Source organism: Papaver somniferum, chromosome 5, assembly GCF_003573695.1.
Source record: "Papaver somniferum cultivar HN1 chromosome 5, ASM357369v1, whole genome shotgun sequence".
Taxonomy (NCBI): domain Eukaryota; kingdom Viridiplantae; phylum Streptophyta; class Magnoliopsida; order Ranunculales; family Papaveraceae; genus Papaver; species Papaver somniferum.
Window position 1 is genome coordinate 34,572,466 of NC_039362.1, and position 13,759 is coordinate 34,586,224.

Below are 13,759 nucleotides of genomic sequence, written 5' to 3' on the forward strand. Positions count from 1 at the left end.
TCTAATTTATTAATATAACTAACAAAAGAAAGACCAAAAAAACATATCGTAAATATTTTTTCCAGATTGACCATCGAACCAGAGGAACCCACCAAATCTTCCCAACGATGATGTATCTTGGGTTCCTCGGGTTGACCCAGATTTGAGTGATACCTCGGGTTCCCAGGGTATCATACTTTGGATGTGGTATTTGCATATTTAATTTGCTGGCTATTATTATAGTTGAACTAAGGTATGTCGATTACTTTTCCGTATAAACCTCCTAACAAATACAAAAACAGGTCCGAGTCAGGGGTTAGGTCTGACTCAATTCATCCTCAATTTAGTGATAAAACGGCTTGTTTACTTAGAGCATGTTTGTTTTTCGCTGACTCGGGGTATGGACCTGGTTCGGCCCCTGACTCTGTCCGAGTCAGATGTCAGACCGTTTGTTTTCTTTTCTGAGTCAGATCTGACTCGCAATCTGAGTCAGACCTAACCCCTGACTCGGACCTGTTTGAGTCAGGTAATAAAATACTATTGATTCATGGGAACAACCCATTTAAGCGGCTTGGAAAAAAGGCTCTGCAAATCAGTGATAAAACCTAAGTGTGCTCTTGATTCTCAATTCATCCTCGACCATGATCAAGTCTACAACTCAATCTTAATTCATATGCTCTTCCTATTTTTATGGTTGTTTTTATCCACTATATTTCCTTCAATTTTGTTAGTCTTTTATAATTTCTTTTCTTCATCTTTAGTGTTTCATTAGATTTTCAAGATTCCTTTTTAGATTTAATTAGTTGATCCACTTTTCTTCTCGATTTATTCTGCTTTTGTTACTTCTTTGTTCCTGTGTTTTTATATTCTTTTATCATTCTTTAGTCAAATCTTCTCCTTTCTTTCGGGTTTTTAAATATTTAGTTTTCTCATCTCTCTTTCATGGAATGTTTTTTCTCATTTTTCCTAATTTATGCAATTTATTTAATTGAACGGTTACTCATACTACTAACATGTTTATCTGTAATTGTTCTCCTTCCTCAGATTTCAAGGAAAGCGTGTATGGAGATGATGCTAGGTGGAGACTTAACCAGGTCGTTGAATCATTCTCAGCAGGTACCATGAAACTTGTTTGTTTCAGATTGTATCTCATTCTTGGCGGCACAGTTTCTGTCAATTCAAGTAAGGAATATTTTAAATCGCAAGCCAAACTTCCGAACATTCCTTTACATTATAATCATTATCCCTATCAGTCTAGACACTTTTTTATTGTTTACTTATAAGAAGAATAAAAAAATATTACCTTTTTAGTTTTGTCTTTACATGCACAATAAGTTCATGCAAGTTATAACTCTACCGATTTTTTGCAAGTGGCATACAACAATAATTATTGTATCTTTTTTTACATGCATGAAACTAGTAATAAATATCTCCTTATCCTATTTTTATCACTCACTACACCTTCTAAGAAAATAAAAACAAAAGATTTATACTTTTACCTTCATTATGATAAACATCATTCTTAAGTTATTATTATTCTTTCCAAAAATATATGATATACCTTGCAGTATTTTCATTGAACACCTCACGCAAATGATGCAATATTTTTTTTTTTTTTTAATCTCCTGTACCAATATAGAATATGTTGATTTTCTTAGAATGTCTGCTATCTTGGTTCAAAAAAGAAAATACCCAAGATTGATAGTTAAACTTTATACCCAAGAAGTGATGATTCTAGAGGTCTAAGAGTGGATGAAATGGCTTATGCTCTGGATCACAATTGGTCACCTGTTAGTCATATTATTATTTGGAAAGCTGATGATACTCTAGTTAACATTATGATGTTCTCTCCGGCTGGTGATTTCGCTACAACAATCTTCTCAAATCCTAACACAGTTGATGGAAAATCTCGTACTATGCGTTTGTGCAACATTGGAGAAAATGCAGAGCAGGTTGATTTCACTATCCATGATTTTTAGATAGATTTTAATCTTAGAAGTGATTTGGTGGCTAAAAGTGATATTGCTAGAAAAGTGGCAGAAATAGTGGGAGAAATTCTTATTCTAGTTGGTCCTCTTGATGAACGTGGTACTTTCAAAGCTCGTATCTTAGTAGATCTAACAATACCACTTAGACACAGAATCAAGATAGTCATTCTGGAAGGAAGAGACAAAGCAACAATAAAAATGAAGTTCTTCTTTATAAATCTTCTCTCGTGGAACTTGTAAAAAATGTCGGTCGATAGATCATAAGGGTGACAGTTCATTGCCAGGATGATTAACTATAAGAAGCACATTCTTGAGGTTATTATTCAAGATGGAAAATCAGGATTAATCCATCTAAATAGAAGAATGTTATAAGAATTTATAGTTTCATAAGTTGGTACTCAAGCTAATAATAACGTCAAAATTTGTGATAGTGGCGTTGACAAAGAAGAATATCATTCAAGAGGAAGTAAAAGAAGAAGATTGAACTTTGAAGATGATTTTGTTGAAAAGAAAGGTGAAGGTTCTAGGTCTGAATAGGAAAATATAAACGAAAGAAAATTGGTTACTTCAAATATTTTCAGAAAGGCTATCAAAGGTAAATCTCCAGTGCAAGACAACACACATGCAGACGTCAAGGAAACACATGAAGCAAGATATATAAACGGAAATAACAAAATAGAAAAGTAGAGAAGAATACAATCATATTGGGTTAGATTTCTTAATCAATATACTAAATTGGGAAAAAGAAACAATATTGTAATAAATAAAAACTCTGGGTCTCCGAAAGAAGTTCTAAATGCTTGGGTTGTAATTGATGAGGAAAACCGTAATATACTTATGGAAGCAGTTGAGAGAGTATTGTATGAAGGAAGTAGTGATCTCAAGATTCTCAATAATTGGTCTTGCAGCATCAACTGAGATGAATAACAATGAAATAGAGGAGTTTGCTTGTGTTACGGTGGGGCTAATTATTATAACTGGCAATTCAAATTAAAATGAGCATAGAACCTCTAAGAATTGAATGATGCCTAGTGAGGTCAACTTTGAGCATCAAGGAAATACAAACTTTTCTCCGAACCATAATGAGGTAACCTATTTAAACAATTCTTTCCAAATTTTACGTATAATTGCTCTTTTAATCATTGTCTCAGTTGATTTTTCATATTCGTTAGTTGCAATACTTTCAATTCTTTCAAATCAGGTTTATATGCAAATTTCATCAAAATATTTTTAAGTATATCATCATCTTCAAAGATATTCTCTAATCTTGTTTATCTCCCTTTAATCATCATATAATTTAATTATGTCTTGATGGATGAAATAGTTATAGGTTATGACTTCAAGGTATTACCCTGGAATTTCCAGGGTATTGGATCTACAAGATCATTTAAATCATCTTAATAAGTCCCATAATTTGGATATGATTTTCCTATCGGAAGCTAAACCCACTAATTCTGTAGTTGAGAAAGTTCCTCAAAGAGTGAAAACAAATGACTAGCTCATTATACTCATCCATCGGTAGCTTTGGAGGATTTGCAATTGCTTAGTTTCATAGAGTTTCTACTGAACTTATCTCTTTCAAAAACGATATCTTTTTATTTTCAAGTTATTCAAGAAAAATTTAATTTATATTTCTTTTATCTATGGTGCTCCAGATAACAATCTAAGAACTGAACAACGGGATTTCATTTCTATGAACTGAGTTTTCTGAACTCTCTTTGGGCCATTATAGGAGATATGAATTTCATATTGCATAAAGATGATAAAGAAGGTGGTAATGATTCGTGAACTAGTAGTTTTTCTTATGTTTATAGTTGCATTCAATCTCTTGATCTTGTAGACCTTAATTTCACTACTATTCGGACAAACAAGATAACTGGAGACCAGAATATTCAAAAAAGAGTTGATCATGTTCTAATAAATCATAAATTGCTAGAATTGTTTCCTAGCTCCTGTAATAAACATCCTGCAAGGTAGTTTCTGACCATGCTCCAATCATGTTAGAAACTATTCTTATTGGTGAGAAAAGTAACAGACCTGATAGGTATATGAAATGTTGGAGTGAATATAAGAGTTACATTAATGTAATATAAAAATCTTTCCTTCAGAGTAAAGGCCGAAATAACAACATCTTCAATACTCTTAAAACCTCGAATACGATAGTAGATCACGGAAAACAAGACTTACAAAGTTGGAAAGGTAAATTATTGTCACAAGCAGGAAGAATCACTCTTATTTGTTATGTAACTAGTGTTATGCTTATTATCATATGATGTGCTTTTTGCTCCCTAAAAGAACGTTAGATACACTCAATGCTTTACAGAGAGATTTTTGGTGGCAGAAACATAAAGGTAATAAATAGTTTTATCTTAAAACATGGGATTTTATTTGTACAAGCAAAGCTAGTGGAGGTCTAGATATCAAAAAGCTTCATAAATTCAATTTAGCTCTCCTCACTAGACTTGCTTGGAGACTCATAGAAAACTTAGAAAAAGACAATTAAATAAGTCGATTTTACTGAAGACACCATCTTCTATAACTATGATAATTATCATAGCAATTCTACTTATATATTCTTTGATGCCGCTTACCAAGAAAAGAAAAAAAATTCAGCAAATTTGCTTATCAAATAGTTATGATGAATGATGAAATTATTTGTTATTTCTCAGGTGGAACATGATGGTGCTCTAGCTATGAGGAAACTGAATCAAGAGCCTGCCGAAAAGCAACTAGATGGGTTCAAAGTTGTAGAAATGGAAGACTAGTTTTCCATAACGACAACCAGAATGTTGTTAAATAGCATAGCAAAAGCTTAATCCATTGAGAAATATCATAATTGCAAAACTTTTTCCAAAAACTTCCCACATCAACAAAGTTCGCATTTACATTCCTAGGTTCGGAAAGCTTTGCGAGGATAAAATTGAAATTTGTGTATCCCGTAATTCCATAGTTGGAATTTATCTACATTGAAGCTAGTTCGGGTTGTCAATGAGTATGTACCCAATTGTTCGGAACCGAACCGAAATCGATTTATTCGGGTTCGGTTCTGGGTCCTAAATTAGACTCGTTTGAAATATTGGTACCTGACCATTTGGAACCAATAAACTTTTGGGTCCTAACTAGTTTTACCCACCAAAGCCCAAAATAGGAAATATTATATTTTTTAGTATTTTAAAAATTTAAAGATTTTGTCCAGTCTCGCTTAGAATTATTTTGTTTAGATTTTGAAGGACCAAATAGGTACTGAGACGTATGGGTATTTGACTTTTTATTGGGTCTGGTTCCAAATGAATGTATAACCCCTATAAAAATAATAATGTCGGGAACGGTAAAATTTATCAATTTATCGCGATATTAAATTATCCATAAGATAATAATTATTAATTTATCAAAATATTCTATACCACCAAACACTAAATCAAAGATTCAACCTTGTGACACGGGGATAAGAGCTTTCAAGATGCATTATCGTCGTTGATTTTATTTTAATCTTTAGGAAGCAGCATAACTGAATCGCGAGAAGATCAATGTTTTATTAGACGCAATGAACCTTGCCGTTAGCCTGGACAAGGAAAGTAATAGGATTGGAAGCCGGAGATGAAAGTGTAGTTATAAAACCACCTTCACGTAAAGAAGTTCCTATCAAAGTTGTGAGGCATCGAATAGTTTTTTATTGCAATACGAAAAGACAGCATTAAAAACTTCTCTGATGCTAGGAAAAATTCAAGATGAAGTTCAATGTGACATAAATTTCAAGGAAAACCAGGTCAAAATTAAAATATAAATATAAAAATAAATTTAATATAGATTAGAGAGTTCTTAATTTATATATCGAAAGAAACCAATAACTTTTTATTAGTTTATAAATTTACCGAATTATTAATTTAGCAAGTTGTTCCCAACTCATATCGTGGTTATTAATTTATAAAGATTCTACTGGAATACTGAACCAAAAAGATGGTGAACCGGACCTGTTAACAGCCGTAACCGAAACTCACTAGAGAAAGACTTTCTTATTTGTATTTTAAGCTTTGGCAAGTTGTGTGACTCGACTCGACAATCTTAAGATTATTTTTCTTCCCTACCTTCATTCCTTGTTTGAGACTAATAGACCACCTAGTCTCCAAGCATAAATAAGTCCATCTCATCCTTTTAACCTCTCCAAAAGGTCTTTCCATCTCTTCATCACTTCTCTATTCTCCAAAAAGCCTCTTGCGCCCTCACCATCAGATCTATCCAACGCACCGGCAGCCTAACAAAGAACCAGATTCAGATATGTCGATCAGATCATTACTGATAGCCAGGTTAGTCTTTCCTACTCTGTTTATACATGAAATGAAACGCTACAACAAGTAATGTAATGTTAATGCATGATCTGCTAGCAGGAAGAGCAACTTGAGAGATTTGAAGGCGGGAAGGATAGTAATTGGTGCCGCTACAAGTTTAATGTTCCATCAAAATAACAATCCTGCTGCTTGCTTCTCCTCTGCCACTAGTACTGCACTTGGTGGTGGAAGCAGGTGTGTTTTCTTCATTCCTCGTTCTCTCTACACAACATGTTTTTTGAGTCGACGTTAATGCTTATCAAGGATCCATTATCATCTTCTAGTTTGACTAATTACACTACTAGTCCGTTAGTAGAAGATTAAGCAACTTTGTACTTTTTCTTGACCTCGGATCTTCGGCAATGCCAACTTAACAGAGATGCATCTACTGCAGTGACTCTGCACTACGTCCTAAATTACGATTGAAATAAACTACTCATTTACTACAGTGACCAAGTTTAGTTGCATTTCTCTGCGTGCTATAGAACTCACTAGATCATTTCTTATTGCTGTTTGTTAATTATTAGTTCACTAATTAGATTTAAAGCAAGTTTTGCCGCTTTTAGGGATGTTATTGCAAATATCTACCCCCTTAATAAGTAAGTTTTGGCTCGTTTGGTGATGCTTCAACAGTAATATATACTTTGTAGCAGTACTACTCATCATAATAATAAGTGGGGGGAAAAAAAGTTGCAAGAGTCTTGTTAACTTTAGAATTTCATGGGGAAATTGTTCAACATTAATCATTGAATGAAGATATAGATAGATACTCATACTACCCCACTTAAAGTTTAAAACCATACCTCAAAAGCATTTATTCTTTTTCTCTTTTAACTTTGTAATCTTTGAAAGTAACGGCCTGAGAACGGAATAACCAGTTGAAAATCAAGTTTTCGCTTTTTCATTAGCTGCATGTTCTTCAAAGCTACTTGACTTTAATCTGTAATGAACATTGAGAAAGATATTAACAACTACAGGGCAAGAAAGGAAGACAAAAATAACAATGTTTTACTAACAGCGACCCGACAACCCACACAGAAGTTCTTAAAATATTGAAATATTGAATATAAAGTTGATAGCAACTAGTGCCAATACATTTTGCTAATCCAAATTGTCCTCAACCGCAACAACCCTCAGATTATTAATATAACACTTCACAGAACAAAAGGTCAAGTCTGTGACTGCTTTGTGGACACTGGATACAGATTGGTTGATCCCCACATCTAATCCTGATGATGGTGGTGGGCAGTGTATGGCCGCGAGTGTCGGTGGTGTGTTTATTTCTTGCGTGTACAGGGTTGAACTTTCAGAGAAATTGATTGTTTAACAAAGAGCAATTCCATTTTTGCGTAACTCAAAGCAGGCTAGAAGGAAAAGTGGCGCTGATAACAGGAGCAGCAAGTGGGATTGGCAAGGCATCAGCCCGAGAGTTCGTCCAACAAGGAGCTCATGTGATAATTGCCGACTCGGATAAAGAAATGGGCTCACATACTGCTGCAGAACTAGGAGCACGAGCTAATTTTGTCCACTGTGATGTTACCGAGGAAAGCCAAGTTGCCGAAGCTGTTGATTTTGCAGTAGCAAGGCATGGAAAGCTCGATATCATGTACAACAATGCCGGAATTGTAGGCCCATCGTTCCCTCCAAGCATAGCTGATCTCAACCTAGATGAATTTGATCGGGTCATGAGGGTTAACGTCCGCGGCACAATGGCAGGGATTAAGCACGCTGTGCGTGTAATGAAACCAACCCATGCAGGCTCTATCCTCTGTACTGCCAGCATTACAGGAATTCTAGGTGGACTGGGGCCACACCCATACTCGGTGTCGAAGTTCACTTTGCCTGGAATTGTGAAGTCTGTTGCTAGTGAGATAAGCCAAGATGGTATCAGAATCAACTGCATTTCCCCATTCGTCATTCCAACACCACTTGTTGTTGCTCAGATGCAAAAGTTCTATGGAGTCGAACGGGAATGGATAGAGAACATGATTTATGAACTAGGGGAACTTAAAGGGGCAAAATGCGAGGACATAGATATAGCTCGGGCAGCTGTGTTTTTAGCATCTGATGAAGCAAAGTACATATCAGGTCATAACCTTGTAGTAGATGGGGCATTCACTTGCTTCAAGAGGCTAAATATGCCAAGGCCAGATCAAGTTGTGTAATTCTGGTCTGTCGTACAAATAATGTAAGAACATGCCAGAGCACTAACATGGATTGTAATAGTTGAAACGTGTATCAAGATACTAAAAATGACAAGGAAATACTATGCGAAAGTACATCCAGTGTTATTATGTTAACTCACTCTATATGTGTGTGTGACTGCCTCTATATCCAGCTGTCTGGTGTTATATGATTAGTGATTCTTCCACCCTTTTCACCCGTATTACGCCCGAATGAGAGAAGGGATCCTCAACAAAACTGTAATTGCAGCTTGTGCAAAATAATTTCTGAAATAAACAGCTCAGGAAAGTAAAAACCAGGACATTAGATTGCTAAGTTACTGAATGCAGAAGAAACTGGGTCAGAATAAGCTGTTTCACTAAACTGGTCTTAACATTTTGATCTAATACCGCAGCTATCTTTTAAGACTCCAGAACCTTTAAGCAAGTTAACTTGAATTTTGCGCTCTCCAATTATAAGCAATGAATGATAAGTATGGAAATTCTTAATTAATTAGATTTTTATACTTCACTAAATGAGATAAAGCAAATTTACATACATAATACAGAAAGATTGGAGAATTAAGATTTAGGGTAATGACTTACAATGCTGAGAACATTTGTTCGGTGAGATACTGCTTTTCACTAGTAATTGGTGCTGGAACATTTCCCATACTTAAACTGATGGAATTCGGGGCAAGCATGGAGGCTTTTGAAGGTCAATAACCGGCAACAATTAAAAGCCTCTCGCTATGACCAAGAAGCTGTTCTTTTCTCTGCTCAAACGAAGGGTATTAACCGTCATAATTCAAATCTGCTAGAAACTTCTAAATTTCTAATGCCGTTCATGCATAAACAGTTCAACTTCTCTACCATACAAATTAAACGTGAGTGTATAACCTGCAGTACCTTCTAGACTTCCGGATGCAGTTTTTTCAATCTTTTCATTTCTATAGCTCCAACAATCCACCCAAACCCAATAAACTCTGCCAGCTCAAAATATTAGGTTCAAATGGCATAGTTATAGATTCCAGTGTGTCTTTCAATCATACAATTGTGATGCTCGATGGTTGCATCAACAACAAAATTAACTTTTCGTAGAGTCTAGATATTGCCTTGCTTGTAAAACCAATCCTGAGTGGCTACACATATGCATTCTCACCATAAAGTCAGAGATCAAAATACCTCTAACTAGTTGAATCAGTGTGTATTTGCCAAATTCAAATCAACAAGCACCAGACACACTTTAAAGATACTATTGCATATATAAAAGGGTTCGAACCAGAGTTTCTTTGAGTTCCTCAGCTTGTGCATAACCTACCATTAGACCAGTCAGCATTTTCTCACTCATCCTGTCAAAAACAACTATAGAACTATCTAAAAGCTCACATTTGGCCTACATGTTCACAATCACAGTGTCAAAATATACATCAGGATTTAATGACAACATAATGCACTCGTTACCAAAACACATACTGAGCATAACTAGATATAATAATATTCCAAGAAAAAGAATTCGTACCCGGCATTTCATCAAACAGCTTTCGTGTTCCTAAAAAGAGGATGAAGAAGCTCACTACCAGTGATAGTTGGTAGTTATTAACTACCTTACAAACAAAGGACAATATATACATATCACATGTGGAGGAAATACCATTTGTTATGAGACAAAATATATTTAGCCGACGCCACTACAAGTGAATTTGCACCCAAGAAAAAAAAAACCATTGTGGATAAACCAGTTTGCCATTTTGGCATGAATAAAACGGGTTAGGAAGAAAAACATCGATCCATTTCAGATTATTTATTCGGGTCTGATTCTTCTTTAATGTTTTTTAAACGGACCAACGGAGTGACATTTTTCTTTTGTTAATACACCCGGGCACATCGGAAATGCAAAAAAAAAAAAAAATCGCAATATTGTGATGACAATCCTAATTTATTCATGCCAATCCTATAAAACTAATTTTATATCGTATATGAGTTTTACGAGGTTAGGAATTTTCTCTTCTCGTAGATGCATTAACTGTGATACATGCACGTCTTCTGTCTTAAATTGGTTCGTCATGGAAATCCACTTTTTTGTTGTAAATCCCAATAGCTCTTATATCATGAGAGGTCGAAAGAGAACAAAAACTAGTTGAAAACTTTGATGAAGAAGACTGAGGTGGACTGGAGTAAGCAAGAAAGAGACGTACCAGAGTCGAACAGTTAAAAGGAGCCAGATCTGAAGAAGAAGCAGAATGCGACCAGAATATGAATCGAAAAACTAAAGAGAGGTCTGGTGGGTCATGCAACCGAGGTCGAGGATCATGTCAGTTCTTCTCTCTTCTTCCTTTTTTTTTTACCTCTTGGAGATAACTGAAAATTGCTCAGCAGTTTATAAATTCAAGTAGATCCTTAAATCTAGGATTATGTGCTTGGAGCTTCGTGCATGGACTAAAATTTTCTGCTGCTCCAAAATGAAAGTTTGTCCAGTGCAAATATGTGCACTCGATTAATCAATATATTGTGCACCCGATTAATCAGAAGTTCAACACTCTGCCTCTAAACACTAATACTACAAAACAATGATATTTCAACGTTGCAACACATTCTATCTTAAGCGACTACTACCTCAAGGGATAAAAGTTATCTCATAGTACCAATCTAGATATCCCACGAGGGCAGTAAGAAGTACAGTAAGTTTCTAGGACTAGGACCATGTAGTTGTAGTTTGCAGGTGAGTTAGATGGAGAGAGCAGCAAGTAATAATGCATGATGATGAATTCACGAGAAGCTTGGTCATATGAGTCTGATTCTCTTTAGCACTACACAGCTACTTACGTCATTTCATTATTCCAGACGCTCTATTTTTCTCTATCCCCATAACTGCCTACCTTATGTTTCTTTCTTTATCATCGTCATCATCAATCAATTACATAAGGCTTTTGTTGTTTTTGAGTGCCTTCCGGACAAATAATAATAATAATAAAATGTATTTCTTGGAAAGTAGATGGTTAACTCTTTTTGGAAAGTCATGAGTTTCATCTAAATGTCGTAGAACCAATAAAAAGTTAAATTTGTAACGGATGGTTCAATAAAAATCTTGGCAAGTTTGGGGTCAAAGTGAATTATTTGGGAGCCATCACTACGAGACGAAATAAAACATTTTGAAGTAAAATGAAAACCTCCTTAACCAACTATTTTCTTTAATGATTATTTTACTTCTGATTAATTAGTGTTAATTCAAATAATTTAATAAATGTTCAATCAAGTTAACCTTGAAATCAACTAAGTTAATTCATCAATAAAACATGATTTTTATTTTTATTGTTTTGAAAAAATTCAACCCAGAATCGGTGGATGTTCATGAACTCATAGACCGATTCTGGGTTGATATTTTAATTCACAAAAAACAGCTAAAATCGGTGAATATAATTACTTACTACATAGCCCGATCGTAAGAGTCGGTGAGCACGATACACGCACATAGACCGTTTCCAAACAATGCACAACAAGAATTGGTTTATTCGAGTGCTCATGTAATCCGATTTCGGGTTAAAAAGTACACAGACAAGTTGGGCATTTCCTCCACTAAGAATCGGTTTATGTGGACATTTACATTAACCGATTCTAGCAAAAAAAATATACTCACAATTAGCACAATTCAAATCCATACTCGAGTTAAGATTGAGTATGATGAAAATGGTTGAAGTCATACACATTTTTAGTTCGAGTATAATTATACTCATTTTCGAACGTATTTGATACTTTGGATAGAAAAAAATTTCATGAAAAGTGTGTCAGAGCATTACTCGGTTGAACCCACTAGCGTTCGTATGTCAAGTTAGTTGTCAAATTTAAATGACAAAACACATTCTTGATTTAGTCTCATAAAAGTCAATTTCAGACTAAATCAGGTTTAAGAAGTAGAATATAGAATCAAAACTATCCTTGAAGAATGAAGATTGAAAACTGCACAAATGGAGAACTTCATTAAAGGTTAGTAACAAACACGTGATTCTCTTATTTACTTTACCTCTCTATCTATCGAAACAAGTGCTCACTCCATGGAATAATTCCTCTGACGGTAAATATACACTTATTCACTCGAGGATATTTGTGCCCAAGACATATTTGATAATGACATTTTTCTATGAAAAGGTTCTCATGTTGTAGTGAATGAGAATATGAATCGAACGAGTCAAGAATCGCTAAATTATGAGTTATAACGAAGAAGTTATGAGTGATTTATTAAAGCAACACTTATTATGTGTTGCTAAGGCAACGTGAATCTGAAATTATGCACAAACTTTTTGCAACAGTTCGCAAACCAAAACCGTGAACACGTGACTAAAAGCCTATTTTGGTCAAGTATTTGGGTGTTTCTTTTACTAGACAATGTAGCTTTGTTTCCAAGCAACCTAGCTTTGATCATCTACTATAAATAGGGGTTTGATGTAACCACACAATCTATCCCTTGAAAAATTATGTGTGTGCTTCATAAGGTTGTTTCCATATCTTTGTTTTTCACGAAGAAGAGTGATATTTCAAAAGACTTTACTTGCGGGTCGTAAATCACAAGCAAGCTATCTTTTTTTGATAGTTAGGGAACCTGTTTTTAGGTGTTTTTTATAAACCCTGTATTTGGTAGATCAAGATATCTCTGCATTATTTCTAAGTGATCTTGTGAGGAAGAAATTAGGTTACATAATAGTAAACCATAATTTTTGAGGAGTATCTTCTAAAGGCAATTAACATTCTGCTGGAGGATTTTCAATAACAACTTATAAAGAGAATTGGGGTCCTGCTAGAAGGATTACAAGAGGAAGAATTGGGGTTCTACTAAGAATTGGACAGGTGCACGAATACAACTGAAGCAGGTATTACATCTACTCTGAAGTCTGTCTATAGGTAATTGATGTAACATCTAAAATCAAGGTGTGTTTAATCTGGACGAGGCTCCGGGGTTGTTCAACAAGATTGTAGTTTTCCTCGTTAACAAAAATCTCTGGTGTCTGTGTTATTTCTTTTCCACATTATATTGTTTTATCTTTGTAATTGAAATATCACGGGTTGTATGTATCTAAACCTAGATAGTGTTACATCACCTGTAAATAACATACAAGACTCATTCTTGTTGAATTCATATCTTGAAATATAAATTACAAGACTTGTTCTTGTTGGAATTCGGTTGGTGAACAGTTCAGGTACATACTAGGTTTATCTTGTTAAAACAATCTTAAATCTAGTTTCGTAACCGAATGTATAGATTGTACAAGGACTATCCAGATAATTAAGTTCCTGAACAAAAAAGTTGGTG

General features: G+C 34.8%; 1 protein-coding gene and 1 long non-coding RNA gene across 2 annotated transcripts; one reads left to right on the forward strand and one right to left on the reverse strand.

Annotated features, from left to right (window-relative positions):
* Positions 1 to 6,057: 6,057 nt before the first annotated feature.
* Positions 6,058 to 8,592, forward strand: LOC113281361 (short-chain dehydrogenase reductase 3b-like). The gene is made up of 3 exons (XM_026530077.1): positions 6,058 to 6,271; positions 6,353 to 6,487; positions 7,656 to 8,592. Exons 1-3 carry the CDS (start codon positions 6,243 to 6,245, stop codon positions 8,455 to 8,457), a joined length of 966 nt encoding a protein of 321 aa, XP_026385862.1. The 5' UTR covers positions 6,058 to 6,242; the 3' UTR covers positions 8,458 to 8,592.
* LOC113281362 lies at positions 8,326 to 10,871 on the reverse strand. The gene is made up of 4 exons (XR_003326088.1): positions 9,364 to 10,871; positions 9,061 to 9,230; positions 8,598 to 8,742; positions 8,326 to 8,464 (listed from the first exon to the last, which is right to left on the reverse strand). It is a non-coding gene; the product is annotated as an uncharacterized LOC113281362 (long non-coding RNA).
* Positions 10,872 to 13,759: the final 2,888 nt, after the last annotated feature.